The sequence below is a fragment of the Mytilus trossulus genome, chromosome 6 (genome assembly GCF_036588685.1).
Source record: "Mytilus trossulus isolate FHL-02 chromosome 6, PNRI_Mtr1.1.1.hap1, whole genome shotgun sequence".
NCBI lineage: Eukaryota > Metazoa > Mollusca > Bivalvia > Mytilida > Mytilidae > Mytilus > Mytilus trossulus.
Window position 1 is genome coordinate 80395443 of NC_086378.1, and position 24593 is coordinate 80420035.

At 30.3% G+C, this 24593-nt stretch overlaps 2 protein-coding genes across 4 annotated transcripts in view; one reads left to right on the forward strand and one right to left on the reverse strand.

Moving 5' to 3' along the window:
- Positions 1-3660: 3660 nt before the first annotated feature.
- On the reverse strand, positions 3661-13124 carry LOC134721974 (PRELI domain containing protein 3B-like). 2 transcript variants are annotated; one of them, XM_063585354.1, is made up of 6 exons: positions 12912-13124; positions 9067-9235; positions 7496-7582; positions 6223-6293; positions 5283-5385; positions 3661-4871 (listed from the first exon to the last, which is right to left on the reverse strand). In XM_063585354.1, exons 1-6 carry the CDS (start codon positions 12941-12943, stop codon positions 4728-4730), a joined length of 606 nt encoding a protein of 201 aa, XP_063441424.1. In that variant the 5' UTR covers positions 12944-13124; the 3' UTR covers positions 3661-4727. The 2 variants fall into 2 exon arrangements, with proteins under 2 accessions (XP_063441424.1, XP_063441425.1); XM_063585355.1 differs by lacking the exon at positions 7496-7582 and adding an exon at positions 8081-8167.
- Positions 13125-13286: 162 nt separating this feature from the next.
- LOC134721973 (hydrocephalus-inducing protein homolog) overlaps positions 13287-24593 on the forward strand; it is a 64965-nt gene continuing 53658 nt past the window's right edge. The window contains exons 1-16 of one of the 2 annotated variants that reach the window (XM_063585352.1): positions 13287-13407; positions 14598-14743; positions 15947-16072; positions 16453-16479; positions 17516-17635; positions 17995-18129; positions 18423-18622; positions 18880-19004; positions 19468-19669; positions 19921-20047; positions 20460-20959; positions 21504-21571; positions 21934-22273; positions 22755-22938; positions 23409-23525; positions 23825-24081. In XM_063585352.1, the coding sequence (XP_063441422.1) occupies positions 14603-14743; positions 15947-16072; positions 16453-16479; positions 17516-17635; positions 17995-18129; positions 18423-18622; positions 18880-19004; positions 19468-19669; positions 19921-20047; positions 20460-20959; positions 21504-21571; positions 21934-22273; positions 22755-22938; positions 23409-23525; positions 23825-24081 (2669 nt within the window). In that variant the 5' untranslated portion in view covers positions 13287-13407; positions 14598-14602. The remainder of the gene's footprint in view (positions 13408-14597; positions 14744-15946; positions 16073-16452; positions 16480-17515; positions 17636-17994; positions 18130-18422; positions 18623-18879; positions 19005-19467; positions 19670-19920; positions 20048-20459; positions 20960-21503; positions 21572-21933; positions 22274-22754; positions 22939-23408; positions 23526-23824; positions 24082-24593) is intronic. The other variant, XM_063585353.1, reaches the window with a different exon arrangement.

Below are 24593 nucleotides of genomic sequence, written 5' to 3' on the forward strand. Positions count from 1 at the left end.
TACCGGTAGTAGTCTTCTGTGAGGACAGTTGATGAAGTGGAAAAGGTCATTTTGATTAAATCCAATTGCATCAGCAAAATCAACTCATAACAGAAAGGAACTGCATATTTTCCAAAATCTCAGATTAGTTAATATCCATGGACCAATTACAGAATCAACTAAAGAATAATTGCTTTATCTGTAAATAAATGTCACAAATTCCACATCAAAGTCCTTACTTTAAATGGTTGAAGAACATTTAAATTTCCTTAAAGTGTAGGTCCAATAAATATTACCTGAAACAAAGCTTTCAATCTATTTGATAAACTCATTACATTAATAAGGCTGTTAGTTTTCTCGTTTGAATTGTTTTTCATTGTCATTTCTTGGCCTTTTTTAGCAGACTATGCTGTATAGACATTGCTTATTGTTGAAGGCCGTACGGCGACCTATAGTCGTTAATTTCTGTGTCATTTTGGTATCTTGTGGAGTGTGGACAGTTGTCTCATTGGCAATCATACGACATCTTTTTTATCATTATATGATGATGACAAAATATTGGGTGTTCAACGTCTTGTTGAAACTTTTACACAAATATAAGGACAAGAACATGTCAATGCTTAAGGTAGCACAATACAAAGATTTTTCATCCCCAATCAGACATTTTTAAACTGATGTAATTCCACTCATCTTTCTTTAAATTTTGTAAATGAGGTACCAAAAGAAAGAAGGATTAATCTTTCAAATTGTGATAATTTCATTATGACATAGCTATTACATAATTAATTGTTATGTAATTAGTTGCCATTCTGTGATGTCCATACTTGAATGAATTTAGTTTCTTTCTTCTTCATGGCATCCCAAAATATTTTATAGATTCATCATTCTTGTACAACACAGTTTGACCTCCAAAACTGTGTTTCAGATTTTCCCATTGTATTTAGTTCTCTCATAAATCTTCAATGAAGTTTGCAACATCAATTCATTAGAGACCACTAAATTCAATTGGGTATAAAATTTGTTCTATTTATCAAATCTGTTTTTTTTTTGTATTATCTTTATTTTTATAAATAATATTCTTTACACCAGAAATGTTATTTATAAACAAGCGTATGAGTTTAGTAATGACTAGTAGTATTATATCACTTTCGGACACGCAAGACAGAGATGTATATTATACACCTAATAGTTCAAACTGGAAAGTTATACGTTATCAGCCGTGTACACTGATCAATACCCTTGGAAGTGAACGATGCATGAACTTGCAAGCCCGACAGGAAATCGCTTGAATACCTGAACGTGTCACCTCACACCCTCACAATACCTTTTGGAGTAATACCTTTAGCCATATGGGTGATCAGTTGAGATAAGATCCGAATTTATTTGAATAAAGTTTATTACATAAAAGAATTATGAACAAATTAGATTTTCTAAAACAATTCAATTTTCACGGAACACTTATTTATGATTTGAACTTTGACTTTTTAACCAATTCCAATATCAACAGTTAAAAAATAACAGACCATGGTTATTAAAAAAAAATAAGTTAGTTAACTAGTCGGATAAAACAACCGTACGATTGACAAGATATCGACACACAATTACGACTACATTAGGTTACTGTAGTTTTGGTCCTTAGACATATCATGGTTTCAAATCGGACAAGATGACAAAATGGCCGAACGCAGGGAATTGATACTCTAAATTTAAAATTGATGGTGATCTCTTATCTAGCAGAATAAAACTTTAATATCTATGAAATTGAGCGTTTTTATACAGAATGGACATAATATCAATTTTTGATTTTTTGGCGAAGTTTCCCTTTAATATCAAAGTTGCTTCATATAAAAAACGTTTTCAAAATACCAGTAAGTATTTTCTTGTCAAAAGAAAAATTATCTCAAAACTATATTATGACTTTCTGTCCTACATTAGTTTCTGTGACCTGTGTGTTCATGTACAATGAAATATTAATACGTTTTGAATAAGAAAATTGTTCCACAATGTTCGCATTTATTGACATTTTGATAAAAGTTGGAAGATGAGAATACCAAATATACTTGAAAATAATTGATTGCTTGCTGGTTGCTCAATGACCAGTGGCAAGTATTTCCTGAATGTCCAGTACGATACTTGAAAATGAGGTGCATGTAAACCAAATACCATTACCACCAAAAGTTAGTTTTTCTTATAAACTTGAAAGTCAAGGAAACTGCAGCAAAAGAGAAAAGAACTTCAAACAGAAACAAGAATGTGTCCTTAGTACATGGATGCACATTCGCACTATCAAAAATATAATTTGGCTTTTAAATTATAAAGATCATATCATAGGGAACATTTGTACCAAGTTTCAAATTGACTCAACTTCAACTTTAATCAAAAACTACCTTGACTAAAAACTTCAACCTGAAGCGAGACAGACAGACACGGACTAAAAGACGCACAAACCAGAAAACATAATGCCCCTCTACTATAGTAGGTGGGGCGTAAAAAGGATGCTTATGCTACAATCTACCAAACACAAAATTTGTGACCTCTCCTGGGTACAAAAAAAAACCAAACAGAGATCAAATTTTAATTAAAAAATTTAATTTGATGATTTGCACTAATAATAAACAGATAAAAAACTTAACAAGAATTCAGCATATAAAGTATAGAACTCATCATAGGAAATAAAAATTCTATTACACATAAATACTGGAATAAATAAAAGGCACTTATAGTCGAAATTATATTCTAATTTGTTCTGCTTGAACAGGCACTCAACATAATTAAGTTCACAAAATAGGAATTTGGAAAAACCTAATTAGACAAAAAATTAAGTGTCGATAAACAAGCGACTATAAACTGTAAATTCTGAAATTTATGTGTAAATTATTCTTTATGAATCCTTCAAATCTTTAAATATTTCATTATTCATTTGAGGAGTCTGAAATTCTATTAGTGTGATACACATTTCTTCATTGTTTTTTTCGCATTAATATTGATTTTTTATCTGAATTTACATAATAAAATCAATCAATATGTGAATCAGGTTTTCTTTATTCCTTTATCTTACTTTTACATTGCCCAAATAACATTTTCTAGTTTCATTTTTGTTAAATGTCAAACGAAAAAAGGTTTAACTTAGCATACAAAAAAACACAAATAATTACCCTATGATTACATAAATACATGTACAAATGTATTTAAAAAAGAAGCTAAAAGATATTGTGAAAATTAGTATGTCATTAGTTGACAAAACCTAGAGTGATTAAAAATTCTACACAGCTTACACCATAACATGATTGTGAAAAGCAGTTGCTTTGTTACACATATATACATGTATGTCGGTGGTATATAAAAATATAATATACAAAAAGTGAAAAACTTATTGTTGATCTTCTAATAAATAACAAAGTCATAAATATAAATGATTCACATGAGCATAAATCAACAATTGTTCTTTAATATCAAGATATGTGATATGAATGCTTAGTTCACTTGTTCAAAATATACTTGAGTATACTTTATAATGCCTGAAATCAATGTATTACATCCCAAAATGCCTCATTTCTGTTAAAATCAATTTCAAACTATATCATACAAAATGGGATTGTAAAGAAATAAAGTTTACAAACAAAAATCAACATTTATCTAACAATATCCTGAGAATGAAATATATTCAATATAGAATATGCCTTTAATGTCTCATAGGAATGGTTTGTATTCTGAACACAAAAAGTCACAAATAACATTCTGTCATGATCTAATACAATATAACCCGAACAAAATATCACAATGATTTATGAAATGATATGGTTGAAAAACAATCATCACACACAATAACTAGGCAAACAACATCTGGTTTGGCATTGAGGCTGGAAGATCTTAGTATTTGACTCTCACAAAATATACAAAAGGAATCGTTTATGGAAATTATATCATATCAAACAACATTCACTTATCTTCTCTTAGTCAAAATCCCAATTCATATTCTTGGCTACAAATTTCATAAAAGGAAAGATATCATTTTTGTGAATGTATTAATTCGTCAAAATAAGTATACAAACCTATATAACATTTGTATTTCACCAAAAATAACGAGTCCACAGTATCAACAAAAACATCTACACATAACACAATTGCTAAGCACTAGAAAACAGTATTCTTTTGTAGACTTTGCTTCTAAACTGTAGGAAGACACATAATTAATCTTCCATCTTAGATAGATAATGGATTTCTACCAAATATCCATTATAAACAACATAATTACACAATCATAATACATTCAAGTTTGCAAAATATGAAATCAATAATAACGGATTTTTTTTAAATTTCATAAAAGCCCAGATGTTTAATTCAGAAGAAATTTCCAAAAATATTGTCAGAAATTCTTAACTTGCAATCTAATATTGTGTCTATAAGTAATTCTTTCTTACATTCTTACTACTAAACTAAGCACTAAGTTTATTGTAGAAAACAGCTATTTGACAATTTAATTATCTGATAGCTTTCATAGAAGACATAGAATCAGACCCATATCAATCAAGATAACAAATGTTGTCACACAAACTTCTTCACACAACATAAGGTGGTTTATAAATATGTCACATGACTGTCACATGATTGGATTACAATACAAAAGTCAATCTGCATCAGCTTGGCCCTGTACAGGTTTCCAACAGAGATTTCGTTGAGGGTGATGATGGAAAATGGAATATCACAGATATTTGGCTTTTTATAAAAGGGCCTAAGTTCCTTTATCGTTATAACGATCCATCTCTATTGAACAAAGATTCTACTTTGTGTATTGTGTGAAAAGTGTCTTTAGTAAAAGTGGCTGCCTCTGTCTGGAGTGTTTCTGCCTCTACTTTAATCTTCCTCACAACCCATTCTAAACCTTCTCTGCCCTGAAATAACCAAACAGTATGCATGAGTCAACAGTCTGAACATAGCATTTTGGAATGTTATGTACTCGATTTTTATTAAATTAACTTTGTATTTTACAGGTACTTGTCACTTTTGGCCATGGCGAGTCCAACTGTGAGAATATAAAATGATGATATATGTGATCAGTTGATACAACATTTAACAATCTTATTGCATCTGTGGACTTGCCAGATTTGATAATTATATAAAAAAAAAATACAAGTCATGAGTTCATCGACTCCTTTTATAAGAACCCTGATATCATGATCAGAATAATGACTTGTCTAGATCTGCATTCCAAAGAAAAATCTTCGTACAAAACTCATTATTTGATGAAATAAGTCTTGCTTGCTTCATTTCTGTTCAAGCTAGTACTGATTAAATAAACCTACCTTTTGTGCATTGTTATTTATATTCTGTGTGATCATATTTTCTAAGTAACTGGATAATGGTACTCCTTTAATATTTACAACTGCTTCTTGTTTCAAGTGGGTTCTAAAAGAAAGAATAATTCTGTTAAAAAGTATCCTGGACTTTCAATAAAAATGAGTCATGAAACTTCAACTTAAAAAGAAAGTCGGACATGTTTTATATACTTGAATGGCTAATTTTTACTATAAAAAAATAGAACCTGAACTTTTTTAAAAGTAAATTCTTCATATCAGAATCTTCATAATTGGACTGATATTGAATTATTGACTTTCCAGACACTAGTTTGCTGTTTGTTTCATGTATGCAGTGACCTTAACTATGAGACCTCTTGTTATAACTTCTGCCACCTCACAGTGGAAGTGCGAGGTGACAACTGTGATGAAAGAATGTGGGCAAAAGTGCTCTTGAAGGTAAATAGAATTAACAGATTCTTAAAGAAGAAATTTGATACAGCAAATCATTTAACAACTGTGAACAAATACCTTAACAAATTGAATCACATGGAAAATATTAAAACAAATGTCATGGCTTTTTCAATTTAGTTATTGGTCACATGCTTTGTTGTTATTGTTTTATCAATGCCTCAATCAGGTAATCTTAGGCAACAAACTTTAATAAGCTTGCCATCAACAACCACTACATGAAATAGTATTTGCCTATAATCATGATAATGCGTTTATATACATGTCACTGTGTAATTGAAACTTGACCAATTTTTTGTCATACTTATGAGCATGCAAAGCAATGCATTTTTAATTGAACGACACTTTTATACAACAGTGCAAAAACTACAAAAATTATGATGTAAAATTTGTTTTCTTATTTTATTTAATCTTTCTGTTAATGAATCATGATCATACACATTTAGTGTTTTTGGTTATTATCTATAATAGGACTTACTTAGAACTGTCTTCAGGGTGTGTTGCATACACTAGTTTTTCGTCAATGGTTACTAAATTACACCAGGTTAACTGAAAAGATATAAAATAAGTGAGTAAATTTTCTAAAAAGTCTCTCACAAAGAAACGTAAGCACATGTTTTTGCTATGGGGACATATGTGTATCTGAAAACATACTGAAATTTACTACACCATGTATACTGTTAACAACAAGTATGTTCATTTAATACATACATGGTATCAAGGGGAGGTAATTTACAAATACATGTAGGGTAACAACCTATAGAAATGTTTTCATAATTTTTAATATATAGACTTTCACTGTATAAAAACATCCAACTGAAGTTTAGATATGGAAGTGACTTATGTAGCCTATGTCTTATGTATGTTTCATGGAACAGTCAATAATGAGCATTTTTAAGTTATGACAAAATGGTACAACTGCATTTTTTTTATATACATTTTGGTGTAGTATTGCAAAATCACAGCATTATAAACTTTATAATCTGATAAGATGTGGTTCAAGGTTTTAACCAAAAAACATATCATTGATGATAAGTTTTTATTCCATATAGGTGTCATCAAATTAGAATAACAGGAATAGTCTGTATTATTTTTTATTGTGTATACATTTTTCAATAAAACAGGAGGATAAATAATCTTCAATAACTTTTTTTTTATTCAGAAGATATTTAAAAGTACTATACTTTGAAAGCAAATATCTGATATTGTGTATAATTAAAAATAAAAGTTTAACTATATGCACATGCACAAGTTTATAACAATACAGATCAAAGGAATATTGAAAGTATATATATAACAACATTCTGATAAAATCAAGAAATGAAATACATATGAATGTAACTTAGAAGATAATTTGGTGAAACATGCAAATTCTTAGGATTTATTTCGAAAACAATAAAAATACATGAAATGTACAACAGCAAATACGATGTCAAATAAACAATCAATGAAACTAAAAAACCTTAATTATTACAAGTGTCATCATTACAAAAAATCTTGGTCTAAGAACTGCATATATCATTCTTGTTTTCAGGAATTTGCCAGTTGTTCCTCTTTGAAGATAACAGTATTAAATCGATGTTCTAAACCAATGTCTTCTATATTCTTGGCAGAGTAAATTTTAACTTCTGATTTAAAGATAAGTCTTTCTACACCTAATGACTTATGTATTCATGTTATGTATCTATCCAGGAGATGTAAAGAATTAAATTTCAATTTAAAAAGGCGTTTACTGGTGCCTTTTCACTTACATTTTTGGACTTAAGTGTCATGGTTTTTGCCTTGGGGTCAACTTCTGAATGTTCTGATCCGTACGCATTTTCATCCTGTCCTAAAATCTAATGAAGAAACAAATAAGGAAATGAAAAGTGACATGCTAAAATAAAAGTGAAGTAAAAACCCTGCAGCTTTATATGAGACCTATTTTTTTAATTCTGGCATAAAATGCAAGCTATCCCTTGTTTTAAAAATCGCTATGATTACATATGAGCCGCGTCAGATAGATATCTCTCTTATGCACATTAATAAGGTCAACAAAATCTCTACAGAATGTCTGTTACTGTTTGAAAATTTGAGTTGTAATAAGCACCCTACAAAAAAGAACAAATATAATCCATTTTTTTCTCAAATGTTTCATTAATCAACTAAGGACTTATGTATGTACATGTACATTTGGAAAAGGACAATTTCTTTAGACGCAGCTCATATTTTTGGTTCAAACTGGATCTATTCAGTTATTTTACTGGTTCTGGACTCATTAAAGCTGCAAAATTTAATATGTAACTAAGCACAACAAAACAGAAAATACAAACATTTATTTTTGTGTTCTCACTCACATTTCTTGATTTGATAGACATAGTGTTAGTTTTCAAGTCAACGTCTGACTTCTCAATCACATAACAATCATCTGATATGCCAACCATCTGTTTTTAAATACCAAAATATTATGGATGTCAATATTTAAATAAATTAAAATCTGTATAGTTTTGTTTTAAATTATAGATTTCAATAATAATATTTTAATAATTTGCAAGCATGCTCAGACACTTAAACTGATAGGACAGCGATGCATTTTAATCAAGGTTAACAAAACCAAGGTTAAACATTGTTAAATGAACAATGCTTACGCTCAGTAGGAAATACTGGGAAAGCACCTGGTTTTACTGGCCATTAAGAGGATTTAAATTATCAATTACAAATTAAATACATTCAATAAATAAGTAGATTAATTTTTATTTATAGGTACACTTGTTTTTTAAGTGTATTAATTTAATAATGTATAATCTATTCAACTAGAAAGCTAACTTGAATGATGAATAAGAACATTTTAATTAAAAAAAAGATACATATATCAGCCTCCTACAAATTATTAAGTCGGTCTAACTAAATTTGTCAAACATGAAGCCAAAGAAATGAAATTGGATTTGTTTTTATGTTTCATCTAATAATAAGTACATGTATATATACATGTATGTAATGCTGAAATTAAGAACTTTTTAAAATCGTTTGTCCATTGCTTTAACAGTATAAAAGGTTACACAATTTTAATATACACACCACTTACTGCTTTATAAATATTTTTTCAGATTACAACACATATGATCTCTACAAACATGTGTATAAATGCATCCCTTAGGCAAAATGTTACTGTGTTTATTTACCATATCATAGATGCATGATTATTTACAAACTAAAACTACACCTAAAGCATTAGATTTTTAAAGATAAATCTATCAGAGTTGAAATATAAACCCATTTAATAATTACATTTAAGGTTCATCCAACTAATGTCATTTATGCCATTTGCAATAGAATATATTACCTTTTTAGCCCAGTTTGGTAGACCCCACTGAGTTGTCATAAGTCGATGTGTTTTTAAAACCCCTTTGTTGTCAACTTTTCTGTCTAAAACATCAGTACCAATTACTGCAGGATTCAAAGGATTAGGATATTTCTTCCAGGCTGCCTGTACAATTGTGTCCCAACTGTGTCTATTAAACAAAACATATTATTAAGTACAAAATGGTAAAAACAAGTAATCTGAATTGCAACTACAATTATATTTTAAATTACATGTGAATTTCAATTAACTTGTTGTATTGCTATTTTAACCAGTGAACTATTTCCACGGATTATTAGCAATATTGTAACCAGTATAAGTTGTTTGCTGCAAGCAATTATTATTAGTATTGCTGGTTTTAGCAGCTCCCGTAAGCAAACAAGCATTAATTTCTGATGAAAATTTCACAACTTCTTACAAACTATAATCAACTAGCAGCATTACTCCTTATTAACTGTAAATTCAGAAATAGTGGGATGATTTTATTATTGTGAAAGATGCGACAGGGTTATAATGGCAATAATTTTAACTCACATTTTGAAATATTTTATATGATATAAACAGGTTTTTTTGGGTGAAAAAATATCAAATTTTTTGTATTTAATTGTAAAAATTAGTTAGTTAGCTTTCCATTAAAAAAGGTTAAAAGATTGAAACAATTTCAAAATTTATATCAAATATACATGTTATGAGGGGAGACAACACTGTAAACATCATGGCTTTTCGACAGTGAAAATTGAAAACTTATTTGCAGCCACTGTAGCTCTTTTCGAAGCAGGAGACCATACTCTGAAACAAGATTTTTTTGAAAGGCCAGGTAAAAACTTATAAATTTCATAGTTTTGATTATGTAAAATTTGCATGGATCATGTCTTCATGGGTGTCCACATCACCTGATTTCAGTTCTTTTATGTTCAAATTAGGCCTTTTTTTTCCCATGTTCTCTGGATGGAACTTTTTTAATATATATATATATTAAAAGTATACTTAATTTTTATTGCATTATAAACTTGAGAACATTCTGATTCCAGTGATATCTACTTTTATACAAGTATCTTTATTAATCAGTCCAGCACTAAGGGTCAATTATGCATGGTCTCTCAAAATATGACGTCATAGAAAAAACTTTTGATTGCACCCTGATGCAATATAAATTGGCATTACAGATACTGTAAAAGCCGAAATTTTCGTGGAGGATTTTGTTTATTTTGATTAATTTTGTTTATTTTGTTGAAAGTAAATATCCACGAAATTTAACCTTCATATAATATCACTTCCATTTATTGAAACCACGAAATTAAATCCCCATGAAAATTAGTGTTTCTCCAGTATTACTTCTGAGAAAAGGCTACCTCTTTTGATGTAGAAACGATATTTTATTAGACATTAGGCATAAAATACTGCAGAATATTTTATATCAGATCAATATGGTCCCTGGTGGATAGTTGTCTAATTGGCAATCATTCCAAATTTTCTCATTTTTGAATGAAACCAGATTAAAAAAAAATGGAGAATGTGTCGCCAGGGACACAGATGATGCCCCTGCTTGCATACAACATTATAAAGGGACATACACGTGTAACTCAAGAACGATAAAAGTGATTTAAGTGATTTTACCCAAATTCGTACATGATCTGAGTTTTGTGGTAACAAGTATTGTGTATAGGTTACATGTTTGGTTGGGGCAAACAGCAAACTAAAAAATTTACAAATCTATGATTTATAGGAGCATAATTTGATAAGGCCTAAAAAAAAAAGATATGTGTTTCCGGTAACATCATTTTGAAAAATAGGGTCGGAAGTCGGAATTCTTTTTTTTGACATCGTAAATGAAATCCGGAAAATTATCATGTTTTTTCCAAGTCCGGATCAGTAATTTATAGTTTCAAAAACCGAAAGTGTGCCATTTGCAATGTTTTTGAAGCACCTGCTGTGCAAATTTCTTGGATTTTTAACCTATTTGGAATACCTTTTGACATTAATAAAATGTTTTACTGGCTTTCTATGCAAGAGGAAGCAAGAGAGAAAAAATATTATGTCATTTATCAGAAGCCTGTGTCAAAAACAGGGTCGGTTGATAATTTTTTTTAAATTTTTTTTTTAGAAGATCCAATAAAAAAGTTAGGGTCGGGGCTAAAAAACAGGGTCGGTCGGGTTACCGTAAACACTGGTCTTTTTTTTCTCAGCCTAATGGTTTAATAATAAGTGACACTACCAAAATTCAACTTGATCTGTGTTTTGCGGTAAGAAGCATAGTGTATTAGTTTCCTAAAATTTGATCGAGGCGACTAAGGTAAGAGAGCAGAAACTACAATTTTGCATTTCTTTTCATTTATAAAGGGGCATAACTTTACAAGGGTTAAAGTGACGCCCCCAGAATTCAAACTTGATCTGTCTTTTTTTTTTTTTTAGGTCAGAGGTATTGTGTACAAGTTTGAAAACATTTGGTTGAGGCAAACTTAAGTTAGAGAACAGAATTCAGTGTAGTGGTCTCCCCAGATATTTCATTTAACATCCTGGTCTGGTCAACAGAGGAAATTGAAATACCATCTTGTTCCTCAAAACTATAGCATCACATCCATAACATTGTATCACATTAACATGATGCTAAAAGGCCCCTGGGAGAACACTCGTTTAAAAAAATGCATTAAAAAGGAATAAATGAAAAAAATTGAGGCCTGATTCATATAGATCTAAGGCTGTCAGTGGGCTTTAAAAGCAACAAAGTTGCGCATCATTTTTGGATGAAGAAATATTAACTGTTTGCTATTAAAGGGACAAACTCTGACGTTCAACGGCACCAATTTCGTAGCAGTTATCAGTAAAAATAATCTAAACTACCAACCAAGTTCACTCGAGATATAGTTTTTCACATTCCATTCATAAATCGTGAAAAAAAAACACTACTGACCTACTTTTTAAGTGATTGCACTGTGATAATCCTGACCTTCACATTTTCCAAGACTATTTTGAATGGTGGAATTCAATTTCATAACATTTGCATAAAGCGAGGGAAACCGTATCACATCAATGAAAAGAACATTTCAGGAAACTGCGTAAATGACGAATGTCACATGTAAACAAATGATCCTCATAGAAACGAAGATGGCGGAATTACAATGGAAAACATTCTGGAAAATGTGAAGGTCATGATTATTACAGTGCGGTCACTTAAAAGGTAGGTCAGTAGTGGTTTTTCTTTTCACGATTTATGAATGGAATGAGAAAATCAATATCTCGAGTGAACATGGTTGATAGTTTAGATTATTTTTACCAATAACCGCTACGAATTTCACCTGACGGCGACTATAGGATACAAAACCATCTGAAATCACTGTATACACCTTATCGCTAATCCAGGCCGACCCCGTATCAATGGCGAATCTGTCCCGATGTCTTATAACAATAACTTTTCCACTGTGGCGTCAGATATTTTGTTTTAAGAGGTCAAAAATTTATGAGGACCTGAGTGATGTTCAGTTATGGCAGACAAATAGCAATGAGGTGCATAAGGGCAGGAATATGTAAAGAAAAGGCAGGTGGAGTAAATTGGCAGAGAGTGCACAAAAACTTACATAAATTCATAATAACAAGGTGTAAAGAAAGGACAGGAGTGAGCTTCTTTAAATTAAGGACAACATTGACATAAAAGTTTAAACTTTTATAATGAAACATTGACGATTTAAAAATAGCATAAACAAAATATTATACATGTTGCAAAAACGTGACCAAATATACCGGCCTGAAGGTCTTACGCAATCGGAGTTATTCTGATAAAAGATCAATGGAACTCCAAAATTTTTTTATGGTTAACACATTCTACTTACTCGAAAGTGTGTTCGGATGTCCAAATTTTCATTTTGATTGGTTTATAAATGTAAGAAATAATGCAATAAATACAGATGCGTATTCACGTGCTATTGATGTCAAGGTTGTCAATTCGGGACCTTGTCACAACTAGACCGGATAAGCATACGATATGATACATTACTCCTAAGCATAAAATAGAAAGGAAAAAAAATGAACAGATTTAAAAAAAATTAATGCATACATCTTAAATTCATCTCTTGATATGAAATGACTTATAAATTTAACATTTTCAAATGTCGAAATAAGCGAGGTTTAGATTTGCGTATGAATATAAATATTTACTTTTGTGAACCATTTTTTGATTTGTTAAATTTATACCGGATATTGAAAAATTGACGAATTAAATTCGTGGTTCTTTTTCGCATAGGTATGCTGTTCCTAGCAACATTTATCCACAATGGAGTTTTGAATCAACATCTTATTGGTTGAACAGTATATTTTGATCGAGTGCAGGTAGTTGCTTTGATATACTCGTATCTTTCTTTAATATTCATATTTTTTTTTAATTCATACTTAATGTTACACAAATAAATGTACATAAAATTGAGAATGGAAATGGGGAATGCACATCATAACATCAGCCATCAGTGCATCACCACTGACACTAGTCCAAATAATTATGACGTCTTGAAAGGCTATTTTAATTTTTATCTTTGACGCCTTACTTCGACGTTGATGTAAGGCGTCAAAGAAAAAAATTATAATAGCCTTTCAAGACGTCATAATTATTTGGACTACACTGACACCAGCACTGACACTGGCATCAGCATGTCAGTATCTAAATTTTGCTCTCACTTATCAACACTATACACCTTATCACTATTATGAAATCCAATCTGCTTGAACATTTGATGTCATACATCAATTTTTTTCCAATTGTCATGCAGAAATTTTGTATGAATGCATCAATATATGGGGGATGGAAACATGATGTCTCCGCCACTGAGCAAGTTTGGCCTTGGTTGTTTCGGTCATGTATCACATTAGCCATGTAATAAAAGTGTCAACATCCTCATGCCTGGTAATTTTATTTGTCCATTTAGTTTATTTACTATGCCAAGAAAACTTAAATTGAAAAGGGACTTAATTAAAAATCCAAGGAAAAATTATTAGCCTTCTTTGTACTTTCCAAGAAAAATGCTATCATATGTCACATGGCTAATATGTTGAATAGCACACAAGAAACAATTGCTGAATAACGTAACCAAAGCCAATTGATATTGTCCCAACCATTGTTATTCAGGCATAAAAAAATAGGCTGATATGGCAAGCTCAGGACTCATTTATAAAAACAAGAGAATATACCTTATCTTTATTTAGGAATCTTTTCGACACTTAAACTATTGGCGTCATCAACAAACACTTTTCCTGTGGCTTGTTGGTATCATAATCAGACATTGTGTATTGTGATGTCAAAATTTTACTTTATAAAGTCAAGTTATGGTGGACAAATTGTGATGAGGTGTAGAAGTGAGTATTGAAGAAAGAATAATATTCAAATCATGTTGCCATTCACATTTAGCGATTTGATGGGCTGATGTATCCCAGGTTGTTATGAAATATTTTTTACAGCTAAAAGTGTTGTAATTTTGAGAGGGATTACAAATTTTATTACTTGAATTTTTTCACTTTCATCATTGTAGTAAAAATGCCCCTTGGGCCATTTGGAGAGGTGGTGGGGACCACCAACACCCTAGAGGCTCTTGGTCCAGATGCTGCCAATTATAAAAGTAAAGTGATTGCTCCAAGAAATCCAAAACTGCTGAAAGGAGATGAAGAAGAAAACAAGGTATGAATATCATCTCTGGGTGAGAAGGATCTTTTAACATGTTGACTCTACAAGCCAAATTTCTAGAAAATGTCAAAACATGACATTCATCAGTGAAATGAACACACATTTTTAACTTGCTTTCAATGAAATGACGAATCCGGGTCCGTTCGCGCCCATTCACGTTCGCACCCTCTCATGTTCGCTCCCTTTCACTTTCGCACCCCACATGTTCGCACCCAAAGTCCGTTCTCACCCTACATGTTCGCGCCCAATTTTAATTGGTTTTGTGTTTAATAACTTTGATATCAAGTTTTGGCAAGTAGGTATTCTTAAAAGTATAATTGATTCCATTGTCTCAAAATAAAGCGAGACAGCATTTTTTATGTGTTGAATAAATCTTAATCATGTTTTTGAGAGTGTATTGTCAAAAAATTAATATTCCTTTCTAATTAAAGTGGGATTCTGTCAACGTTTTATTTTGTATTGAATAACACTTAATCATGTTTTGTTTAGTGTATTGCCTATAACTTTGTTTCATTGACTTGTTTCAAAATGAAGTGAGATTCTGACTACTTTTGTTTTTGTGCGTTGAATAAATTTTATCATGTTTTGGTTTATATATTAATAGTGTATTGCATATTTTATTATGTCATTGTTTCAGATCAAAGGGACCAAGCTGTTAAAAACAATTTTCTTTTGTGTTTTTCATTTAAAATATTCAATCATTTACTCATACCAAGCTATAAATACATTCAGTATTTACATCAAAGCATTTAAAAACAACAATCACGATTTTCCAATTATTCAACTGGAATTTGTATTAAAATTGGGCGCGAACGTGTAGAGTGCGAACGGACCTTGGGTGCGAACATGCAAGGTGCGAACGTGTAGGGTGCGAAAGTATATTGGGCGCGAACGGACCTGATACCATGAAATGACCCAGTACAGGCATTAACTTTTATAATTAATAATTATATTTCCTTGAAGTCATGTGTAACAAATTTTTATGGCCCTGAGGTTTAATGATTTGTGAAGCAAAATATTTAAATGAAAAACGAATAGGATACACTCATTATGTTGAAATATTTTTGGCTATATTTATTTCTAAATGTATTTTACAAAACTTACCATTATGTGTATGATAATGTTTGTTTTTTTGTAAGTCTATATATATATCTCAAGATTTTTTTATAAGAATTTACTACATAACATTATTTGTAGATGACACCTAGTCAGTTCATGTTTGACATGCAGATGGACACAGAGCAAAAGTTGGCTAATACACATACCATGAAAATACCAAGGAAAGTTGAACTACTTGACATGGCTGACACAAGTCTTCAAAAGGTAACAGGCAAACAAATGAAATATACTTTATCCAATTAAATTTTCTTTATCAAAAGAATCGGAAAACAAATTATTGAAAATTCTTGTTTTTGTGATGTTATATTGAACAAAACATTCAGAAACAAATTTGATCATTTTGAAAGTATTTTGCTTTATGGAATTTATAAGTTCTACATGTAACAAGATAAATTGCTGTTATTCTCAGTCCAAAAGCTAAGGCGTTTGTTGTGAATTGGAAAGTGTAACCAATCTTAAATTGCCCAGCAATTTCACATGAAACAAAGGAGTAGTGTAAGGGCAGGCTTATAATACCACAATGAAGCATACATCAAAATATATTTGAATGCTAATGAATAAACTTTTATTGGCCATTGTTACAGAAAGATGGTAATGTTTCTAAGCCAACGGTAAATTAAAATTGTTGTTTCATTATATACAATATTCATTATTTAAAGAGTTAATTTTGCATGTTTATATTAGTATTTACTTATTTTGTTTGTTTATATTTTAATGTTAAATTAAGGCATAACAATTTAAATGATCAGTATAAAATCAGTTTTGTCATTACATTGTATTTAAAGATCTTATTTTCAGATAAGATTTACATTTTGATTTTTCACAAAAAATAAGTTCTCTTGGCAAATTTTCTTTTTTTTTTAACTTTGCCATTTTTCATTAATTATCATCATCAACAAATAAAAAAAAATATCTTTTATTTTTATATGGACATGACTGCTTTTGTATCATTTTTTAATTGTTTTGATTTGTATTTTAACTTTTCAATTCTGATTTGGTCACAACCCAAATGATAGAGGCAGACTTTTCCCCAAAAAAAATTACCTGGTGTTCACTGAAGAAAATCTGCTTGTCATCATTATTTTTCTATTGCTTAATACCAAATTTTAGTTGGTCTTTGCCAAATTTTAATGTTCAAACCTTCTGACCAGCTTTTTTCACCAAGAACCCTGTATAAGTGTTGACCATTTCAATTCCTAGCAGATGTTTAAACAGCTCTCAGAAAAATTCAAGCTTGTCAGTCAAAAGTAAATTATTTGAATTAAGTATATGTTTTATTGGTATTCTAACAAAAAAATATTTAAAAATTAAAAAATTTAAATGATAAGAAATTTGGAATATATAATTCAATGTGAAACAAAATTTTCCAATTAAGTGTTCTTTTTTTTAACATTGTAATGCAACAAAATAAAAATGTATATATTGTGATTAAAACCTGAATCATGAATTGCAGTATTGTATTCCTTACAACTAAAAATTTTCCAATTATTATAAACACATCAGCAAGTACATTTGTACACATCTCATTGAGGTTATCAAAACTTAAGTTTGTTTGTACCATATAAAAATATTTCTGTGCTTGTGATAAATTAATCAGTGTCTGTTGGCAAGAAAGTTTTTGACAGTTAAATCTATTTGTATTTTCAGTTTTCACAAGTGAATATTGATGAACCAATGTTCCAACCATATCCATCAGAAGTAACATTCCAGAATTTTGAGCCATATCAAGTATATGAAGTGCCTTTGATCCTTAGAAACAATGACAAGGTAGGTATCAGCAGAAAAGTGAAGTCTATTGTATGAACTATGGCTTAGGTTATGATTAGTTTCAGTAGGGAAGGAAAAAAACATAGTTTATAAAAACTGTGTCTGTAAAACCTTCAGTATATAGACATATTGGTTTAAGATTTGTTATTAACATATAAATAAAAGCAGATGTGAAGCATAATTTACTGAGAAAGACACCAAAAAGTCAAGTTATAGTCTTCAACAATACGCAATGATCATACCCAAAGTAAATTTTAACAGTGTATAAACTAATAGTCTGACAAAAGACAGCTAGTACTAACTGTTGATACAACTTGATATTAAGTGTACATCACTACATGGAATGATTTATTTTTTAGGTACCTAGATTAGTAAAGGTTACACAAGCAGATTCCCCATACTTCAAAGTAATCAGTCCACATGATGTTGGACATAAAGTAGGACCTGGACTACCAACAACATTCAGAATACAGTTTAAACCAGAAGAAAAGAAGGTAATTTTTATTTTTCAATAATTTAAACAAATAAATATATACACATGTATATTCATATTTATTTTGGTAATGTAGATTATAATCATTTCAACACTTTGTTGAAAGTTTTATGGCACATCCTTTTCATATTTATCAATAAGATAATGGAACACCTTTTTTAAATCACTTAAATTTACAGAGGAAAAATATAAATATTTGTATGATCAAACATTTCATGACATCAGTATCAGGTTAGATGAATAAACCAATTTGTTTTGTTTATGTTAATGAGATGATTTATTTATATGATTTAGGATTACAACCATGAGCTAGTATGTATAACAGAAAGAGAGAAGTTTGTGGTACCAGTCAGAGCTATTGGATCCAGAGCTGTCTTAGATTTCACAGACAACATCCATTTCCCACCTGGACCCGTTAAATATGCACACTCTAGGACATACCTAGTGAGAAATATAGGCAACATGGAAGCCAAGTTTACACTGTCTACTGAAAAGTATGAACTCATTATTATTTTGAAAATATTAAAATGGCTTTATTATGAACTTAAAATAGATTTAATTTATTATAGAAGATATTCATCAAATGAAAATTCAATAAACACTTTTCTTGTTACAATTCTATTTTAAAAATGTAATTTTTTTTATGACTTTTCTACTTTTTTTTCAATAAAAGGAGCTTTTTGAATGGTTTATTTAACTCATCAAACACTGAAGCAGTCATAGAGTTGTATTGGACATTTTTTTGTTTCAGACCCTTCTCAGTGACACCAGAAATAGGAACATTACCTGTACAAGAAAGCATGCAAGTAACAGTAGAATATAATCCACAGAAGACAGGGGACCACAACTCTGAACTGGTTGTGAGCTATGATACAGGTAAAGATTACAGAATATTGGTGCAACTCTCAATAAGATATTTCCATTACAGGTCAAAGTTTGTATAAAGTATTTCCTCATGAATTTCCCCTGAATTGACGTAATGTCCAAAGGACATATATTCTTATTTTATGAATATTTTTGCTTAGCTTATAATCATGCTCCATGATTTATTTGCCCAATATTAAGTGTCTGTCTTCATCAACCACAGGTTCATATGAAAAGTAAAAAGTTTTGAAACTTGACTTTGGCTCATAACCCTCCAAGGGAAGTAACTATGACACAAGTTGAATAATCAAGATGATCTGATACTTCTCTTTTGATAAAGAAATCTATGAATGAAATTTTCTAAATTAGTTTGAAAAATTTTTGGAAAACATTATAGAAAAAAGATCCATGCTAGTTTATTTATTTTTAAATGCTCATGCAGTAAATTATGTTTTTTTTTAAATTTTTCTTGCAGGAGAAAATGTGTATATTAGTCTTTATGGTGCTGCACAGAATTCTAGTGTAAGACTAGACAAAAACACAATCAAAATGGAGAACACATACATTTCAATGGCCAATCAGAGAACTGTTACCATACACAATAGGTCAGATGTCATATGTCACTTCAGGTGGACAAAATATAATACACAGGAACAAGAGGATGAAGAGAAGGCTTTGTAAGTTTGTTTATAAAATATAATGTGTATAGCAACAGCGTTTGTCTTATCCATATAACTCTATAAAAGTCATATCTCATCGTTAATGAATGAATAGATTTCAGTTGAAGTTTGATCTTGGGTGCATGTATCCATTTGAAATCTGATTGCTTTAGTCAGAATATTTTTTCTATTTTACATAAAATGACTTTATATTTGTGAAGATATCTTTTATTTTTCTCAGAATTATGAAACTGTTTATATTTTTACAGAGCCATAAGTGCAGTTCAGAGAGATGAGAATAATGACAAGAAAAGTTTCTGGGAGGAGGTGATGAAAGATCCTACATTACAAGACAAAGTATCTATTCTCACTCGAACATTCCACAATAAAAAAATGGTAATTTATGATTTATTGTTGTATTATTTGACAATGAACTAGAGATAAAACATACATACTCAATTCTGAAAATAAATAAAAATCTACCTCTTTGAATTGATAGTAACACATTTTTCAAAGCATTTTAAGAAGATCAAGCAATTTGGAATTATATTAAGATAAGCAAAAAGTTTAAATGGCAAGATACAACAAATGTTAGATAATTAGATATTGAATTGATATAAATTTACAAAACAAATTGCTTGAAAAAATGAAGCCTGATTGAAATAACTTAATTTTGATCAGCTTCTGATCAGAATATCTCACTCTGTATCTATTTGTAAGATACTTGACAAGCAAATGAATTCTCCATCTCCTACTATAAATATTTCAAATCACATTTAAAACAAATGAATACAATTCTTTCTTACAGGTTATTGATAAAGACTCAATGTTGTTTGATGACCAAGAACTAAAAATAGAACCTGTGGAGGGTGATATTTGGCCAAACACATCATTTGACATCAATGTCATTTTCAAACCAAGAGAAGCCAGGAGTTATATTCTATCAGCTTTCTGTGACGTTACTGGACGCGAGACATTTTTACCGCTGAGAGTAAAAGGAGAGGGTGTTGGACCAAGTGTGAAATTCTCCTTTGACACATTAGACTTGGGAAATATTTTCATTGGCTCTAAACATACTTATGAGATTATTCTAGCCAATCATGGTGACATTGATGCTATTTATAGTGTTCTACCGAAACATACAATATTTGGACCTTGTTTCACTTTTGATCCTTCAGAAGGAATAGTTATGCCAGGAGGTCATCAGGCTATCGCTATTAACTTTACTAGTCCATATCTTGGTGATTTTGAGGAAACATTTAGTTTTCAAGTTGATGGACAACCTGATCAAATCCAAGTCAAATTTTGGTAAGTTGTATATTTACTTCATTCATATAACTAATATTTATTTGCCTACTTTTATAAATGAAAAAGTTAAAAGTGCTCAAGAATGTTTTCCCAGTGAAAAAGAATAATATGGATTTATATGAATTATGAGACAGTATACAAAATACACAGAGAAAAAATACTTAATAAAATTGAGAATGGAAATGGGGAATGTGTCAAAGAGACAACAACCCGACCAAATAAAAAAACAACAGCAGAAGGTCACTAACAGGTCTTTTAAGCCTTTTACACCAGCTGTCTTCAACAATGAGGTTAAATACCCAACCTTCTGTGACCTTCAGTGTTATTTTGATAAAGTTTTGTATGATTTATCTATTTTTGTAATTTTTAAGAACTGAGCTATAGACAGAATTTATTGGGTCCATGAATTTTAAAAGGTCACATATAAATTTTAAATATTTAGGAAGTAACATATTTTTCTATTTTTACAAACAACAGGTGTATATTTACAGTGAATGCTGTCTTTACTTTTCATTTTCTTATTTGTTTTACTTTATATTTACAGTGGTACAGTGATAGGTCCAACATTCCAGTTTGATGTCCCTCGTCTCAAATTTGGAACTATATCTTATGGTATTTGTTTTTCTTATTTTCCCATAAATGTCATGAATGCGTATTTGAGTAGAAAATAAAGTGTGTTAAATGATTTATGGTATAGTTTCTTTGTACTTAAATTTCTAGCTATATTGTCAATGTCTATATAAATAAAATTTAAATTCTTGCATCAAGAATAAGTTTGCACTAAAATTCCACAGTTATCCTTGCTTTCTACAAACTTTTTAGTACATTTACTGATATATTTGTTTTGATTTAACTTGATCTTGAAATTAACATGCATTTCAAGTGTTTACAGCAATACAATAACACTTAGAGAACCTGCAATGTCTTATTTGCTCTAACTTTACTCTTTACAATATCTATTATTTGATTTGTAGGTTTCTTAAACACACAGTCCTGTACCTTAATGAACACATCATTGGTTTCTATGAAATTTACACTACGGGTACCAGGGGATGGCATCGCAGAGAGCATCTGTGGGACAAGTGATTTAGATAGCAACAGATCCCAAATGGGATCTCCCATCCCTATTGCAACCAGAGCCGGACCACCAAAGGAATTTGAAATACTGCCAGAATCTGGGATACTTCAGCCTCAAAGTGAAGTCAGGATCACAGTTAACTTTATCTCAAACACAATCAAGAAATATGAAATGAACTTAGTTGTTGATGTTGAAAATGTTGGAGAGGAAATTCTATCACTGCCAATTTATGCAAAGTATGTTTATTTTTTTTGACGTTTCTGTTTTCTTATATTTTTTAGTTACTGTTGGTGTATTAAAGATGATTTTACAACTTTGTCTTTTAACTATCAAGTAAATCAGTTTCTGTAAACCAACTTATTTTTGCAGATACTTTATTTCACTTTTAACCCTTACTACTTCACTTCGCTACTATCTTATTTGGCGATATTCTATAATACTTGATGAAGTTTAATAAGGAAATATCCAAGTTTAACATATTCACAACAATTAATATTTGCGTTATTTCTCTACACGCAAAAATAAATTGCTCTCGAAAAAGAGTTTGTTTACATTATTGAATATTAATAAATTGACGCTGAATTTAAATGTTATTTTGAATCAGAAAACTATTGATAATTTTACAGTTAGGTCTTACTTTAAATAATAAACCAACACTAATTACTTCATGGTATAATAGATGTCATAGATACTATAATGCAATAATTTACTTTGTAGGTGTGTTGTCCCACCAATAACAGTATTGAGTCCAATACTAGACTATGGAAGATGTTTCCTAAGACATCCATATGAACATTCTGTTAAGCTCCATAATGACACAGATTTACCAGCAAAATATGAACTTTTAACCCAGTCTGTGAATGAAGATACTCCTATTACATACACCAGTCCTAAGATGAAGGTTGGTATGGTGCCATAAATTCCAAAATTTTAGTCTTCATTCATTTTAATGATTATTGAGCAATAGACACACATTTGAGTTTAATTATTGCTATTCTAAGAAATACAGCATACAAATAATGTTATAATAATTTAAAATTAAAATTCTTACTGTTGCGAAACCAATCGTATCTTGTTCAATGCTGTCAACATCACAAAAATTAGAAAGTTCAAGTTCAAATTTCATATGATTGTGGTAATGAATATAAATAACATTTGTCTGTCCATTAGTAATATTATGTGGAATCTTGAAAGAATAAACATTTATTTTAAAAATGTCTTGGCGTGAATTGAAAGGAAGTAAAAGAACTATGATCATGATTAATCAGGCATGAATGAAATCAAGGTTCATAGAATGACACAACAATAGAAGACAAATCATCATTTTAAGTTTTATTGACATGTTTCTAATAATGATATTTATCATTTTAGGGTATAGTAGAACCCCATTCCCTGACTGAAGTACCTATGATAATCCAATCCCAGATGTTAGATGAACAGGATATTATAGGACAGTTTGCAATATTTGGTAGTCCTGATCCACCACTGGTGAGTTTTTACCGAAAAAAAAGTGTTGATAATAACAAACTCATTTTGTCAGTTTAAATTAAGCCAAATTTGATTAGAGAAAAATATTGATTTAATGTTCTATGTTCATTTATTGAAATAATGATATAAACGTCTCAAATTGCATTTCTTGAATTCAATATATTCATTTAATAAAAATGTTGTTACATTCAAATATAAGAAAAGTTTTATAATGCAGTTTTAATATTTTATGTTGAATGTGTGTCTTTGGTTTAGAATGAAAATGAAAGATGATATGTATATATATGTTCTCTTTACAGCCTGTACATATAGCTTGCATTGGTGAAGGACCGGTAGTACATATCTCACCACAGGATATAGACTGGGGAATCATTCCTGTTCTCTCAGACAGACCTATGAAAGTTGTTTTATCTAATGAATCACTCATTCCTGCCAAGTTTACAGCACATATGGTCAGACCAAAATCTGCTTTCCGTGTTGAACCTCAAGAAGGTGAAATTGGACCAGAGAAAAGATTGGAGATTACAGTCACTGCTAACTTGGATGATTCTGTCAGGTAATTAGTGCACTTTTAAACTCTTCTCAAATAAAGATACAATTAAAAAACTAAAACATTGATTTATTAGTTTTCTACAAATTCAAATGATGAAGGTGATACATTACACTACAGGGAGATAACTCTGTAAAATTCAGCTAAAAGTTGTATAACATTCTGTTTTTTAGGCAAAATTAAGCTTCTCAAATTCAAAATTATTGTTTGCCAAACTGCTATATATCCAATGATTTTTTATGCCCCACCTACGATAGTGGAGGGGCATTATGTTTTCTGGTCTGTGCCTCCTTTCGTCTGTGCGTCCTTTCGCTTCAGGTTAAAGTTTTTGGTCAAGGTAGTTTTTAAAGAAGTTAAAGTCCAATCAACTTGAAACTTAGTACCCATGTTCCCCATGATATGATCTTTCTAATTTTAATGTCAAATTATAGTTTTGACCCCAATTTTATGGTCCACTGAACATAGAAAATGATAGTGTGAAGTTCAGGTTAAAGTTTTTGGTCAAGGTAGTTTTTGAT

Bases quoted from the DNA above. Each gene is read 5' to 3' on its own strand.
- LOC134721974 (XM_063585354.1), bottom strand. From the start codon at position 12,943: ATGAAAATTTGGACATCCGAACACACTTTCGA. The intron at 9,236-12,911 runs GTAAGTAGAATG...TTTGTTTAATAG, and splicing joins ACATCCGAACACACTTTCGA to ACACAGTTGGGACACAATTG. The intron at 5,386-6,222 runs GTAAGTCCTATT...TCTTTCTTTTAG, and splicing joins CACCCTGAAGACAGTTCTAA to AACCCACTTGAAACAAGAAG.